The sequence below is a fragment of the Primulina tabacum genome, chromosome 4 (assembly GCF_025594145.1).
Source record: "Primulina tabacum isolate GXHZ01 chromosome 4, ASM2559414v2, whole genome shotgun sequence".
Lineage (NCBI taxonomy): Eukaryota > Viridiplantae > Streptophyta > Magnoliopsida > Lamiales > Gesneriaceae > Primulina > Primulina tabacum.
This window is the reverse complement of record NC_134553.1, coordinates 20,080,296-20,097,616: the sequence shown is the minus strand read 5'-3', so window position 1 is coordinate 20,097,616 and position 17,321 is coordinate 20,080,296. Positions and strand designations below refer to the sequence as shown.

Below are 17,321 nucleotides of genomic sequence, written 5' to 3'. Positions count from 1 at the left end.
AAGCATTTTGACATTCTTGAGTCCACTCAAATGCAGTGTCTTTTGTTAAGAGGTTACAAATGGGTTTAGAGATTAAACTAAAGTCATTTATAAACCTCCGATAAAATCCAGCATGTCCCAAAAATGAGCGAATTTCTTTAATGGTTTTTGGAGGGGGTAAATTGGCAATGACATCAACTTTTGCTTTATCAACTTCAATTCCATGAGATGACACGACATGTCCCAAAACAATTCCAGAAGTAATCATGTAACGACATTTTTCCCAATTTAAAATAAGACCTTTTTCCTCGCATCTTTTTAAATTTTTTTCCAAATTTTCAAGACAATTATCAAATGTATTCCCAAAGACAGTTAAATCATCCATGAAAATTTCCAAACAATTTTCAACAGTGTCGCAAAAAATGCTTAGCATACATCTTTGAAATGTTTCTGGGGCATTGCATAAACCAAATGGCATCCTTCTGAATGCAAATGTTCCAAAAGGACATGTGAATGTATTTTTTTCTTGATCTTCGAGTGCAATGGGAATTTGATAATAACCTGAATATCCATCAAGAAAACAGTAGTACGGATGACTTGCTACTCTTTCTAAAATTTGATCCAAAAATGGTAATGGAAAATGATCTTTTCTAGTGGCGTCATTTAATTTTCTATAATCAATACACATCCGCCAACTAGATGGGACTCGACTTGTTAACAATTCACCTTTTTCATTTTTTATCACTGTGATGCCAGATTTTTTTGGAACTACTTGTGTTGGGCTTACCCACTTACTATCAGAAATAGGGTAGATAATCCCGACATCAAGTAGTTTGAGAACTTCAGTTTTCACAACATCTTTCATGTGTGGATTTAATCTCCTTTGTGGTTGTTGAGATGTTTTAGCATTTTCTTCTAAATGAATTTTGTGTGTGCAAATTAGTGGATTAATGCCCTTGAGATCTTTTAGTGTCCAACCAATTGCATTTTTATGTCTTTTAAGCATATCAACTAATTTACCTTCTTAATCACTTTCTAGTTTGGAAGAAATTACCACCGGATATGTTTCATCTTATCCAAGAAATGCATACTTGAATTCTTCTGGCAAGGGTTTTAACTCCAATATGGGTGGTTCGTCTTTGTTCTCATATTTTGCATCAAATTCTTTCTCTGATCCTGGTAACGAGTGATACCTGATAAAATCATCAAGATCAATTTCAATATTTTCTTTAATAATTTCAATTGAACAAATATCTAATTGATCACGAATACTCCCTTCTTGAATGTTTTCTTCCACAAGAGTTTCAATAAGATTTTCATCTTCACTTTCATCTCCTTTGTCATGTGATTGCTTACAAAGATTAAAAACATTGAGCTCCAAGGTCATGTTACCAAATGACAACTTCATTATTCCATTCCTGCAATTTATAAGGGCATTAGAAGTTGCTAAAAATGGACGACCCAGAATTACAGGAATTGCATTACAAGCTTTGATAGGTTGTGTATCTAAAACTATGAAATCGACATGATATACAAAGTTATCAACTTGGACCAATACGTCTTCTATCATACCTCTTGGCACTTTAACAGATCTATCGGCAAGTAAAAGTGCTACCGAAGTTGATTTTAACTCGCCTAGATTGAGTTCTTGATAAACTGAATATGGAAGTAAATTCACACTAGCTCCAAGATCAAGCAAGGCTTTTTTAATCTTTCGTTCTCCAATAATACATGAAATAGTAGGACAACCAGGGTCTTTGTATTTCAAAGTATTATTATTTTGAATGATTGCACTTACTTGTTCGGCTAAAAATGCTTTCTTTTTCACATTCAATTTTCTTTTCACAGTGCACAAGTCTTTCAAAAATTTTGCATATGATGGTACCTGTTTTATTGCATCTAATAAAGGAATATTAACTTTTACTTGTTTAAAAATATCATATATATCAGAATTCAAATTTGATTTTTTTGTATTTTTCAATGCATGAGGGAATGGTGGTGACACTGTCTGTTGAACCTCCTCTTCGCAAGTTATGGGTTCCACTTCTTACCCTTTGAAGTTGATTTATCATCATCTTCACAAGGTTCAAGATGGATTTTTCCACAACCTTACCACTTCCAAGGGTAATAACAGATTTTACCTGATCCATCGGTTGAGTTCCAGAAGTTCCAGTTTGTGAATGATGATCCTTGGGATTAGGCAGAGGTTGTGAAGGAAATTTACCTTTTTCATGAACATTAAGTGCAGATGCAAATTTAGCAAGAGTATCTTTCAAATCTGTCATGGTTTGAGTAGTTTGAGTATTAATAGACTCTTGCTTTGCAATGAAAGAATTCAATGTATCTTCCAAATTTCTTATAGGTGGAGGAACATAAGGTGCATAATTTTGAAAATTTTGTTGATTTTGGAAATGTGGTTGTGAAAATTGTGCAGCATTATCATTCCTCCAACTAAAATTTGGATGATTTCGCCAACCTGGATTGTAATTTTGAGAAAATGGTTCAAAATTTGGCCTTTTGAAATTGTTCAAAACATTGGCTTGCTCATGGAGACATTCTTTAAAAGAGGGCAAAGTGGGACAATCTTTTGTAAAATGATCACTTGTATCACAGATGTGACACGAAATTTCTTGAACAGATTTTAATTGACCATTCTTTTTCAATTCAAGTGCCTCAACTTTTCTTGCCAAAGAGGTAAATCTAGCTTGAAGATCATGTTCATCTTTGAGAGTGTACATACCTCCACCAGATGTAGGAGATTGAATCTTGTTTGATGGTTCGATTGTACCTATAGTGTCCCAATTTTGAGCATTTTCAGCTAATGAATCGAGATACTCAATTGCCTCATTTGGATCTTTATCTTCAAATGTTCCATTACACATAAATTCAACCATTTGCCTATCTTTAGGTGTTAAGCCTTCATAAAATTGAGAAACAACCCTCCAAATTTCAAAACCATGATGTGGACAAAGATTAAGCAATTCTTTGTATCTATCCCAACACTGATAAAAAGTTTCTCCTTGTTTTTGAGTGAAAGTGATGATTTGCCTTTTGAAAGAATTTGTTCTATGAGATGGAAAAAACTTTTTCAAAAATTGTTGTTGCAATTCATCCCAAGTTCGAATGGATCCCGATCTAAGATTTTGTAGCCAAGTTTTAGCTTTATCTTTTAAAGAAAAAGGAAAAAGCTTAAGTCGAATGGTGTTCATGCTACAATTTAGATCATTATATGTGTTGCACACTTCTTCAAACTCTCGTAAATGCATGTATGGATTTTCAGAATCTAAGCCATGAAAATTGGGTAAAAGTTGGATAATACCATGCTTAAAATTGAAATGAGATGCATCGGGGGAAAAACTAGACATGAAGGTGCACTAGTACGTGTAGGATTCATGTGATCTCTAAGTGTTCTTCGTCTATCATGATCATGTTGAGATTGAATTTCATCTTCAGTTTCTTGGATGGGTTCTTCCGCCATGTTTTGTAAAAATAAAGGGTTATTTCGAATGAGTCGACCACTAAGTGTACGTGACCAAATGCTCATGCAAATGCAAATGCAAAAAAAATAAAAACACACAAAAGCAATAAAAATTTAAATAAAGAAAAATAAACTATAAACAAAATTAAATAAACTTGAAATTAAATTATACTTCCCCGGCAACGGCGCCAAAAACTTGTTGCGACTTTGATTGTTGCACTCCCAAGAGCAGGTTGACCACAAGTAGTATAATTCGGTGAGTCCGAATATCGTATCCATAGGGAAGCTAAGGTAATTACAAGTCCACTACAATGTCTTTTTGTTTTGTTTTTGTTGTTGTTTCTTTTTAATTTTAATTATTTGAATCTTTAATGGGTAAATTTTAATTGTTCAAATTTTAATTTAAATAGTTGAGATTAAAGGATCCACTCTTGGTATTTTAATAAAGTTAACATTAACGAACATTATTGAAATCCACTTAATAAAATGGTTCCAATATATTAAATAATCATATTTATATTATGCTATATATTATTATCTTATAAATATATAATATATACCAAAACTTATAAATGTGGTCAAGTATTTACTGTGCTATATATATTTGTAAACACTAAATCAAGGTTCCCACTTTAAATGGTTGATAAAACCAAACAAACATTTAAATGATACCAATAAATTAATACTATGATATATTCATATATAATAAATCAAGGAATCCAATTTAAATGGTTGGTAAAACCAAACAAACATTTAAATGGTTCCAAGAATTTAATATTATAATATATTCATATATAATAAATCAAGGCATCCACTTTAAATGGTTGGTAACACCAAATTAACATTTAAATGATTCCAAGAATTTAGTGTAACATATAGCAACAATAAATCAAAACTCCCACTTATAAGTAGGGTATAAAAATGCTTAAAGAAATAAATATAACATAAACAATAAATAATGATTAAATAATATAAAACATAGATTCTTACCTTTTAGTAACTTTATTATCATGCCAAGAGTTTCACATTTTCATCTCAACTTTAGGAAGTTAGCTATTCATTATTCAAAGTGTAAAACTTTGAATATGAAATTAACATGCTAATTATATTTAAATGAAGAAATAAAGGAAAAATATAGAGAGAAATATTATGAACTCAAAGGTTTGTTCATATAATGAGGGATATCTCAATACATTACAATGCACCCCTATTTATAGCCAAATTTGGGGAGACAACCACAAATAAAATATTATTTTTTTACACAAAAGTCTTCATTGGTGTTCCAAGATATTATATTATATTACACATCACTTTTGAAAATCTTCTTCTTGGAATTTGCTTCTTCATATAAAAAGAAACATGTGGATAATTGAGTTGTCTAGTTGTGGTATTTTTTTCAAATCATTTGACCAAGTAATTTGAGAGATATGGTCAAAATACTAGAGCATGGTAAAACTGTCACTCCTTTGCTAACTTTATTTGTTGCTTAATTTGATCCCAATTGTGAGAGGATTTTTATCTCATGCTTGACACCAATATTGTAGATATTAACATCAACTTTCTACAGGTCCAAGAATCATCTTAATCCCATTTGCAACGCCATGTTTATTCTTGTTTTATCGAACCTGTAAAAAATAGTAAAAACTTGTAATTACACAACAACTGATATTTTATACAATTTATTATAAAACATATAATATTTAAACATTTAATAAAACAAAAACTATATATTTATATTATAAAACATTTAATTATGTACAATTTTTATGTTTATCAAAAGTTGTCTCCACGCTATATTGGGCCGTATGAGATTCTGGAGAAGATAGGTACTCGTGCCTATAGACTCGCTTTTCCTCATTCTCTATCTGGTATACATGACGTATTTCATGTGTCTATGCTGCGGAAATATCTTCCTGATGCTTCTCATGTTCTTCAGCCTGATGAGGCCGAACTTGATAAAACTCTAAGTTATTTCGAGAAACCGATTCAGATTCTAGATCGTAAAGAAAAGCAGCTCAGAACGAAGACTATTCCGCTTGTGAAAGTTCAGTCGAGTCGTCATGGTATTGAAGAAGCTACTTGGGAGACTGAATCAGATATGAGATAGAAATTTCCAGAGTTATTTCACTGATGTGATTTTCTTAATTAGCTTCTGTTACATCTACTTGTTTTATGTGAGTTGATTGCCCGTGATTTCGGGGACGAAATCATGTCTCAGAGGGGGAAATTGTAATTCCCGAGATTTTATTCTTTTAATCCGAGATTATTAATTGATAATTGATGTGATTATGAAAGGCCAAGATCCGAGGAAGACATAAGAAGACATGATTATAGGTGTGAGACCAGAAGGTCTCGCGCATATGCGCGGAGACGAGGCGCGCATATGCGCGAGCTGCCATATGCCGAGGCAGAAGACCTCGCGCATATGCGCGAGATGGGGCGCGCCTATGCGCGAGCAGATTTATGTACAAGCGCTGAGACAGTAGGTCTCGCGTATATGCGCAAGACGAGGCGCGCATATGCACGAGCTGGTGAATTTGAATGTGTCGAGACAGTAGGTCTCACGCATATGCGCGAGCATGGGACGCGCATATGCGCGAGGAATGTTGGACGTGAAATTAGAAAAGGACACACGTCTTGCCATGCAATAAATAGATAAGCCTCTTCCATCTTTATTTTCATTCAGAACTTCAGTGAAAGAACCGAGATTCCATGGAACCCTCAAGTTTTCTTGAATTTTAAATTGTTGATTGTGCAAGATCCGGCCGTCTGATTTTTAATCCGAGTTGCGTTCCTTGCTTCTCTCGTCGAGAGCTTCAAAAGGATGTAAGTCTTATTACTTTCCTGTATGGTTTGAAAATTTGGTATTGGGGGAATCATAATTTGATTTATATTATGTATTCCTGAGATTGTGGTAATCGTATAACCGAAATCGGATTGAAGAACGGACAACCTATGTAATTGTTATCATTTTCAGTTATATTCGAATGGGGTTGTACAGATTTGGTATTGGAATTGTGTTTGTTGATTGATTATGAGTTGTTGAGATTGGTCGTTTGTTGTTTGTATTGCTGGATATATCGAGATTGTGCTGTTATGCCGTCGAAACAGAATTAAATTGAGTTCTGATCATATCCAGTATTGCCTTAAGTTGTATGTGATATTATACTTCTCGAAATGTCATTCCAGATTTGGTGTTGAAGGCTTCGAAGACTGAACAAAGCCAGATTGAGGTTTGAATCCACCAAAAACTACGAAAAGAAAGGTATAAATCAATGTTAAACAGGGAGATACAACTCGAGTAAGAGATAGCTTGAGTTTCCCAAAACCACATACTATATTTTTATTGCTCTGATGTGTTTGCAATTCTTGAGATTGATATGCTTAGTCTATTGAGTTATAGCAAAGCATGTATTATGAGTCTTTGGCAGAGGTGCCAGGTCACTGAACATTTGGTTTATATCGATGTGCTTAGGAGAAGATCGACTCCTATTGTAGAGATTCGATATAGAGGGCCAATGTCTGGGAATAAGAACGTACCACCATCTAGCTGGGAAGAGTAGGTGGGAGACTTGTTACGTTCTTATTCAACCGGGATCCCTAGATAAAATTCGAGTCAAAGATTAAGAGTTTAAGAGTTTGATTTACAGTTTTGTATTGTTTTATGTTTTCGTAGATTACGATACATATTGTTTTACAAATGTTATATGCTTTTGTATATGTTTATATGAAATGCATGTATACGTTGTTTATACTGGGAAATATGTTTCTCACAGGAGTTATCCGGCTGTTGTTGTGTTTGTATGTGTGCATGACAACAAGTGGGACATGATCAGGGTCGAGAAGAAGATAAACGATTGAGATTAGAGTGGAGATCCGGGCTTAGATGTAGAACCGATTTTCAACACTTCATATGTAGTTGATGAACATTAGTTTGTTATGATTTTTTTTGTACTAGACTTGTACTTTTGATCATGTTGTAGATATTAAACTTGATCATGTAATTTGAATAAGATGGGACCTAACTTGTTATAAAAATTTGTACACTTGTTTATAAGGTGTTCAACATTTTTAAAAAAAATAATTTTGCGACCCATTTTATTTAATTGATCCATTTAATCTTAATGATGATTGAAAAGAATGAGTCAGTGTCCGGGTCCCCACACTATGATACATTGTTACAAATCAATTTGAAATGGAACGATAATTGTAATTTTGTTCTGGCCCCCATCGGTGGGTATAAAACCGTGTTCAGGCTCCCATCGGTGGGTACAAAACCGTGTTCTGGCCTCACCCCTTAGAAGACTAACATATTGGGGACAATTTGACCATAGAAATGAGATGAGTAACAGTGTTGTGTTTGTTCTGAATTGTTTCTGAATTGCCTCTGAACTGCTCTGATTCGTCTGATAACCTTTATCTCAAATTTGATTCGGTTCTTTATGATAAGTTAAAAGTAATAAGTTTTGAAAGTTTGTTAAAAATATGTTTTAAGAAAATTAAGTTCTATATGTACCTTTGGAAATTTATTATTACAACTTTCAGATAATAATGAAAAGCAACTGAATGAGGAGGAACAAGAAGCTTTCTGGGGTTGGTAATCGTTGAACAATATCAAGAATCAAGATTTTTACATTTTCTTTTGTTTAGTTTCCGCAAAACTCCAATGTAATTGTTGTTCTATTGTCATTGTAAAGACAATATTATATTTATGAAAAAGATTGGTTTATTTGGATTTTCGATACGAGGCTTATTGTTTTCAAGTAATTGGATCCATCTAAATACTGTCGATGATGTCCCCGACGCCGGGTACCGTGTCCCCAATGATATTGTTTTCAGATAATATTTGGCTTTAGTTTCTGGGGCATGATAAATACTGTCGATGTCCTCGACGCCGGGTACCGTGGTTATACGTAAATGGATCCGTCTACTAATACGATAATGCAAAAGTCTCAACTAATGAATGTAATTCAAATAAAAAAGTGAATACGTGTATGTTGATATGATGCGATAGGAACACGTTATTATTTTATAATTTTACGTTTATGCTCACAATTTGAAGCTCATGAAATGTATTTTTATTTATAGTACTTTTCATTGTTGCATGTTATGTATATGTAGTTGTTATAACGATTCATTGTATTGAGCATTTAGACTCACTAGTTGTGAATGATGCATGTGAGCATATTGATAAGGAGATTGGAGGCGTCGAAGACTGAGTAAGCAGAGTTGGATATGCGCACGTTAACTCGAGGACCATACTTTTTCCGCACATCATGTTTATAAGTCTGGGGTGATCATGGTTATTTTTTACATTTTATAATTTATATGTTTATATTTTGACAGGACTTGCATGTTGTTTATTTGAGCTCTTTTAAGCTGCAATTCTTTTACCTAGTAGTTGAATACTTTTTATTTTTTAAATTTTGTGATTGACGATAGATATTGCATGCTTGCCTATAAATATATTTTTTGAAATAAAAATGTATATTTCGAGATTTAGTTTTAAAAAATTTAAATTTCTAGTAGTAGACGTTTCAAAAATACAAGTGGATCATGTCAATTTCTAGGAGACAGACTGATCTCGTGATTTATCAAGAAGCAGACATCCATCGCGACTTCCACAACTGAAGCTGAATACTTAGCTGATAGAAGTTTCCATGCCCAACTCCTCTGAATTCAGCAACAACTGAAAGATTATGGAGTTATTGCTGAAGTGTAAGGTCTAGAAATTAAAGCGAGGTAACCTGATCGCTTGCAAATCTAGGTTATTATTAAAAATGTTTAATTAAACGTTTTAAATGCATTAACTACCTTGTTTATGACTTATTACATGTTTATTGCATGATTTACTAGATTTCATGCAATAGGACTTTTTGCAGTATTCGATGCTCGAACGAGGAACGGAGACCCGGGACGATTTAAGGAAAATATTTTTATTAAATAAATATTTTAAATTAATATATGATGTATTTAATAGGTGATTTTTGAAAATAAGGATTTTATGATATTTTTATACGTTGATCCATATTTTAAACCGGTATTCGATTTTTGGCAAATTTGAGAACTTTTTGAGGACTCGGATAATATTTTTGAAAATGTACCAAAACGAAAGATTTTATATGCGTGTTATTGGGACTAATGGGCTTGTTTTAGTAGATTTTTAGGCCAATCCTACTACACCTTATTATTTAAAACCCAGGCCCAATATTCGCTCTTATTTCTACCAAAACACACATCCAACCCTAGCATTCTCTCCCTCACCTCTTGACCACACCCTCACACATGCACACCAGCATCGTTTTTCCTCGTTTTCAAGGAGAATTCAATAGGTTTATTGTCTCGTCCCTCCGGTGTTCATCTCTTGCTTCGTTTGCTTGATTTTTCGAGCGTTTAGACGCAAAGGCACGTCATATATCCTCTTTCTCTCATCGATCACATCATAATATGTATTCTAAATGATTTTTCATGGTAGCTAATAGATCTTCTAATATGAATCGGTTTTGTATGGTTTTTACATGAAAATATGGAATTTCTTGACATGCTTCTCACGGTTTTATTTCGGTTTGAAGGGGGTTCCATGTTTGAGGTATGTGGCATGATCTACAATAGGTTTGTACGTGTTCTAAGTGCTAGGTTCAAATCTGGAATGAGTCGTGCAAGGGTGCAATCGGATCTTCATGGTTTTGGCTCAGTTTTGGCTCGATCGGGTTATAGGAGGGGAGCGGCGGTTCAAGGGTTGTTCTAGGCCTTGGATCAAACCCTGGTTGGTCTTAGACATGGACTAGGGATGGCTCGTGCATAGCTGGTCATGGTCTAGGGGCAGATCGAGGGAGCTAGGGATGGTGAGGTTCGGCTTTGGCTTGTCTCGAGTGAACCATTCACGTCCGCATGCATGGGGATATGATCAATGGTTAGGTCTACCCAGGAGGGTCCATTAACGTCCTAGGGTGGTGTGGTTAAGGCCTGGTCAGGATGGCTTGGGGCTAGGGCCGACGGTGAGAGCCTAAGGGTAAAGTTTGTGTTTCGGGTTTTAGGTGCAGAAATTACAGCATCCTTCAGGGGGTTTTCAAGGGTTTTGTATGGTCTGAAATGGTTGTTTTAGGTATGGTTAGGTGTCATTAAGTCAAGCTTTAATTTTGGGAAAGTTTGGTTGCGTTTCGGGTTGATTCGGGTTAAAACCAGAACTCCGGTCCAAGTTTTTAAAAAATTATATTATTTAATGCCTGAGCTCGAGTTTTCATCCAATAAATGATTATAAGTATGCATTAAGGGGTTTTAATAAGTTTGGATAGATTCGGGTCGAAGTTTTAAGGTCCAGGGGTAAAATGGTCAAATTAGGGTTTCAGGGGAAAAATAGTCATTATGCACCTGAATTGAGTTAGCAGTTCTGGCAGTTCCTTGACAACTAAAAATGCATGTTTACAATGTTTATTTTATATGAATATGGAATTTTTTTGAAAAATGCTGAAAATATGTTGCATGCGTGGTTTCAAGAAAATGTATGTATATGCATGAATATCTATAAGTGATGAATATGATGACATAATATGAAGTAGGTGAATTTTTTGTGACTAATACGAACCAGAACACGAAAAATTTAAAGCCAAAGTTCAGTTGAAGGGTGAGAGTGTCGCTAATGTCGTCGCCACCTGGTACCATGGTTATACGTAGATGGATGCATCGACCAACAGCTGATATGATAGTCACAACTATTGATCTGAATTCAATAAAAGAAAAACGAATACGTATACGACAACATGATTTGAATATGAATATGAATATTTTTATGTTTATGTTTATGTTCATGATTTAATATGAATATGAATATTTTTATGTTTATATTCATGCTTTTGAAGATCATGAAAGTTATCTTAATTACATTACTTTTCACTGTTACTTGTTATGTATATGTACTTTTTTATGCGGTTCATGTGTGTTGAGTCTTTAGATTCAATATGTATGATTGATGCAGGTGAGCATGCTGTTGAGGAGACTGGAGGTGCTGAGGACTGAGCTGGTGGCGCACGAGAAGCTCGTGGATCTTGCGATTTTTCCGTAATTTATGATTTTATGAGAGTTACGGTTAAAACAGTAATTCAAAATGTTCATAATTTTTATGCTGTGATGGTTGATAGGTTTCTAGTAATATGCTGGTTTTTATTTTCAATAGTAATTTTTAAGTTTATCTAACTCAGTAGTTGGAATTATTTTATGGAACATGTTTCGAATTTCATAATTTTTATGTAAATGTTGGTTTCGGCAAAGGCTTGGATTTATTTTTAAAAAAAATTCAGTAGTTTAGTAATAGACATTTCAGTTGGTATCAGAGCAAGGTTTCTTGTAGAGGGTTGTGCCACCGCTAGCTTCAGAAGCTCAGTCGTCAAGCCTCAAATCTGTAAGTTTTAAATATTTTATTTTTATCACCTGCATGTTTACATAATTACTATGTTTAAGTGCATGTAGATATATTTATATGTTTTGAGTTTAAATGATTTAAAAGCTAGATTGAATTGCATATTGGTTACGTTTAGAATTTGAACTGTATTAATTTAATATGCCTCTTAGATGATCTCCTAGTACTGATAGGCTGGATGGCACCCCTGGAAGTGACAGAGCTTTTCCACAAACACCAAGAGATCCTGATACCAGACTCCTTGAGGGCATAGCACAGTTGATGGAGCGAGCTCAACATCCTCCAAAAACACAGCAGGACTTTTATGAACAGTTCAGGAGGATGAACCCTGGAGGAGTTCAGTGGAACCACCTACCTTTTATGACTGAGGGCTGGATCAGGTCCCTAGAGCTGCACTTTCGATATCTCAACATGGGTTATGCTGACATGGTCTGATGTGCTACCTATATGCTGCGAAACGATGCGTCTCTATGGTCGGAAAGAGCAGAGCATGGGGTTAATCTAGCTACCATCTTCTTGAATCAGTTCAAGGAAATTTTATATGTCAATTATTTCACTGCAAATGTCAGGGGACGTCTGACTAGAGAGTTCATGAGTCTCCGACAGGAGGACTCGTCTGAGGCAGAGTTTATTCAGAAGTTTGGTTGGGGCTGTCACTTTGTGCCCCTTATTGCTAGAGATGCGACGGAGATGTTGAGGCATTTCATGGATGGAGGATGTTAAGCTGATGAGGCTGACAGATAATGAGGCGGCCACTGCTAGTGCCTATCAGGCGGAGCAAGCATTGAGACAAATCGATGTAGATATGCAGAGGAAGAGGCACCAGGCTTAGCTGAGTTCACATCCCAACAAGAAATAGTTCACAGGGCCTCCTAGAAATCAGGAATATTAGAGACCCCAAGGTCAGTTTAAGAAGCCGAGGCAGTAGAATCCCCCTCAGAACTCAGGTGCCCCAAAGTAGGAGAAGAGACAGCCATGCAAACAATGCAACTGTTTCCATTACGGTAAATGTATGTGGGGAACATTTAAGTGCTTCATCTGCAAGGAAGAGGGTCACAAGGCTGCTGATTGTTCGAGGAACAAGGGACCCACTACTGGCAGGTCCTATGTAATGCATGTCGAGGAGGCAGAAGCGGAGCCAGACACGACGTTGATCACTGGTAACCTATTTATTTAACATTTTTACATTTCATGATTCGCATGAAATGTTATGTTGGTTAATAGATTTGTTTTGGAGCACCAAGAACTTAGAAGAAAATTAAGTTTCATGCTCTAATTAGATGGATTTAAAGGATGACATTGAATTTTCGAAAATTTGGGCATGAAATGTCAAGTTTATTTTGTAAAAGGGTTGAATGGGTAAGTTAAGAATTTTGAGGGTGGAATTGCGATTAACCAAAATTTTAAGGACTTAAATGTATGAAGCCGAGAATTTCAGAGGTTATACCATAATTTAGTTAGTCCAATGACAGAAATTGAGGTGACCGAAATTCCTTGGGTGAAATATGGAATTTTCAAAAATTCCTGGACTAATTAGCCATAATTCAAAATTTTTGGGTGTAAATTGGATAAATTAGAGAAACATAGGGACAAAATGCAATTTCCAAAATTTTATGTGGGATAAGTATGGAAATTTGGAATTTTTAAGAATAAACATGAGTAACTTTCTGAGAAGTATGGGTTATTGTTGTTAGAATTTCTTGAATTTGTTAGACTCAAACGATTTTGGTAGTATTTTTGTCACAAGAAGGATATTTATTTCAAGTGTATCTATCTATGCACTGCTAGATTCATGAGCTACACATTCATTTATATCCGAGACAATTGTAAAGCGACTATGAATTATATCAGAAGACATGGATTTGGGCTTTAGAGTATTCCCTCTGGTGATCAGATGTTTACTTCAAAGATGGTAAAGAGTTTGGAGCTTCGTTTACAGAAGAATATTGTGCAAGCAGATCTGATTGTACTATCGATGCCTAAGTTTGACATCATTCTTTGCATTGATTGGTTATCTTTGAATGGAGTTTCAATAGATTTTCGGCAGAGGTCAATGTATGTTCGACCACCCAACATGAAGTCTTTTGTTTTTGAGGCAGGAAGTAACAAGATTATGCCGCACATTAGCTCCTATATTTGTGCGAGGAAACTTATGAAGAGAGGCTGTATTTGGATCAGTTTGTCATAGTCTTTAAATATCATATACTGATTTTTTCGAAGAGCAGGGAGGAGCACAATCAACACTATGAAAACAGCACTGCAGACAATGCTAGACAAACATTTATATGCCAAGTTTAGGAAGTGCGAGTTCTGGCTCGAAATAAGGCATTCTTAGGCCACATTATTTCCAGAGATGAAGTTGAGGTTGATCCCAGAAAGGTCGAGACAATCAGAGATTGGCCAGTGTCTAATACTGTGACAGAGATCCCCATTTTCTTGGGTCTAGATCGGTACTACAAGAATTTTATCCAGGGCTTCTCGGCTATTACGGTACCCATGATGCCTTGTCAAAGAAGAATGTGAAGTTCGTTTGTGATCAGAGTGCTAGTAGAGCTTTGAGAATATGTCCAAACTTTGACTTCAGCGCCAGTTCTCCAATGTCATCAGGGCAAGGAGAGTATAGTGATAGCCTATGCGTCTAGACAATTGAAGGTGCATGGGAATAAATATCCTACTCATGACCTTGAGCTTGCTGCTGTTGTTTTCGCGTTGAAGTTATGGAGGCACTACTTATTCGGGGAGAAGTGCTAAATTTTCACAGATCATAAAAGTTTGAAGTACTTCTTCACTCAAAAAGAGCTGAATATGAGGCAACGAAGATTGTTAGACCTGGTTAAGGATTATGACTGCGACATTAGCTACCACCCGCGGAAGGATAATGTGGTCGCATAAGCTTTGAGTAGGAAGAATGCAGTGATAGCTTAGTTGTCAGTTCAGAAACCATTGCAAGCAGAGATTCAGATATTCGAGCTTGCAGTGTTTGCTAGGGGTGATGCTCCTAATATTTCTACCTTGACAGTTCAGTCGACATTGAGAGACAGGATTCGAGCAGGTCAATCTTCTGATGAGCAGTTACAGAAGTGGAGACTAAGAGATGAGTCCAAGGGTCTGAGATTGTATTATGTCAAGGATGTCATAGTTCGATACCGTTATCGACTGTGGGTTCCTGGTGGAGACACTCTGAGAGAGGACTTTATTAAGGAAGCTCACGGTACCCGGTATTCTATTCATCCAGGGAGTACGAAGATGTACAAGGATTTGGAGTCCTTGTATTGGTGGCCGGGCATGAAGTGAGATATTTTGCGTTTTGTGTCTGAGTTTTTGACATGCCAGCATGTTAAGACAGAGCACCAGAGACCAGCAGAGAAGCTTAAGCAACTCCCTATTCACGAGTGGAAACTGGAGAACATCACTAAGGATTTTGTGACAGGGTTACCCAGGACAGTTGGACAATATAATGCTATTTGGGTGATATTCGATCGGCTTACGAAATCAGCACATATTTTACCGATTAAGAAGACATTCATGATGACTCTGTACATGGAGCTGTACATCATAGAGATAGTCAGATTGAATGGGATCGCAATGTCTATTGTTTTAGACAGAGACACGAGGTTTAAATACGGTTTCTGGAAGAGTATTCATCAGGCATACGGTACCTACCAAGTTGCTATTCAGTATAGCCTTTTATCCTCATACCAATGGTCAGCCTGAGAGAGTGATTAATATTTTGGAGGATCTACTCAGGGATTGTGTGATCAATTTCCAGGGCTGCTAGGAACCAAAGTTAACGCTTATGGAGTTCACATACGAAAACAACTATCAGAAATCCATAGTTATGGCTCCATATGAGGCACTTTATGGGAGAAAGTGTTGGTCACTGATATATTGAGATGAGGTAGGTCAAAGAGCAGAGTTGGGTCCAGACAATTTCAGACAGGATACAGAGCTAGTAGTCAAGATCCGAGAGATGATGAAGACTGCTCAGAGTCGACAGAAGTTATTCAGATAAGCGGTGCAGAGATCTAGATTTTGCAGTGGGCGACAACGTATTTATGAAAGTGGCACAAATAAAAAGTGTAATGAGATTTACAAGAAGGGAAAACTCAGTCTTAGATTCATAGGACCATTTGAAATTCTCGAGAGAGTTGGAACACTAGCTTATAGAGTTGCATTGCCGTCCGAATTTGGCTAAAGTACATAACGTGTTCCACATCTCGATTCTGCAAAAGTACATGTCGAATCCTTCACATGTGATAAATTATGAACCTCTGTAGTTGACACCAAAATTGAATTTCGAAGAGAGACCTACGCAGATTATGGATCTACAAGAAAGGAGACTCCGGAACAAAGTGATTCAAATAGTCAAAGTCAAGTGGCCAAATCATTTTAAGGAGGAAGCTACTTGGGAGGCTGAGACTGAGACTGAGATAAGGAGTCGTTACCCAGAGCTTTTCGGTAAATTTTAAATTTCGAGAGCGAAATTCTGGTAAAAGGAGGGGTGGGAAATCATAAGGTCTAGAAATTCAAGCGACGTAACCTGAGTGCATTCAAATCTAGGATATTATTAAAAATATTTAATTAAACATTTTAAATACATTAGTTGCCTCTTTATGACATATTACATGTTTTACTAGATTGCATGTAATAGGGTTTTTTGCAGTTTTCGATGCTCGAACGAGGAACGGAGACCGGTGACAGTTTAAGGAAAATATTTTTATTAAATAATTATTTTAAATTATTTAATATATGATATATTTAAAACGTGGTTTTTGAAAATAAGAATTTTATGATATTTTTATACGTCGAGCCATATTTTAAATCGGTGGTCGATTTTTGACAAAATTGAGGACTTTTCAAGGACTCGGATAATATTTTTGAAAACGTACCAAAACGAAATATTTTACATTAATGTTATTGGCCCTAATGGGCTTGTTTTAGTAAATTTTTGGGTCAAGCCCACTAAACCTTATTATTTTAAAACCTAGGCCCAATATTCACTCTTATTTCTACCAAAACTCACATCCAACCCTAGCATTCCCTCTCTCACCTCTCGGCCGCACCCTCACACATGCACACCAGCAGCTTTTTGCCTTGTTTTCAAGGAGATTTCAGTAGTTTTATTGTCCCGTCACTCTAGTGTTCTTCTCTTGCTTTGTTGGTTTGATGTTTCAAGCATTTAGACGCAAAGTCATGCCATATACCCTATTTCTCTCATCGATCACATCATAATATGTATTTTGAATGATTTTGCATGGTAGCTAACAGATCTACTAATATGAATCATTTTTGTATGGTTTTTACATGAAAATATAGAATTTCTTGACATGCTTCTCACATTTTTCGTTTTTGGCTTGTCTCGGATGAACCATGCACGTCCACGTTCATGGGGCTATGGACCATGGTTACGTCTGTCCAGGAGGGTCCAATCAGATTGTAGGGTGGTGT

General features: G+C 35.8%; 1 protein-coding gene and 1 pseudogene across 1 annotated transcript; one reads left to right on the top strand and one right to left on the bottom strand.

Moving 5' to 3' along the window:
• Positions 1-9,756, bottom strand: part of LOC142541894 (uncharacterized) — a 40,780-nt pseudogene extending 31,024 nt beyond the window's left edge.
• A 3,129-nt stretch (positions 9,757-12,885) lies between these two features.
• Positions 12,886-15,587, top strand: LOC142541893 (uncharacterized). The gene is made up of 3 exons (XM_075648348.1): positions 12,886-13,033; positions 14,827-15,084; positions 15,220-15,587. The coding sequence occupies exons 1-3, from the start codon at positions 12,886-12,888 to the stop codon at positions 15,585-15,587; spliced, it is 774 nt and encodes a 257-aa protein (XP_075504463.1).
• The last annotated feature ends 1,734 nt before the right edge of the window (positions 15,588-17,321 follow it).

Coding starts and splice junctions, on each gene's coding strand:
- LOC142541893 (XM_075648348.1), top strand. CDS start 12,886: ATGTGGGGAACATTTAAGTGCTTCATCTGCAAGGAAGAGGGTCACAAG. Junction 13,034..14,826: donor AGACACGACGTTGATCACTG/GTAACCTATTTA, acceptor CATTGCAAGCAG/AGATTCAGATATTCGAGCTT. Junction 15,085..15,219: donor CTTTATTAAGGAAGCTCACG/GTACCCGGTATT, acceptor ATGTTAAGACAG/AGCACCAGAGACCAGCAGAG.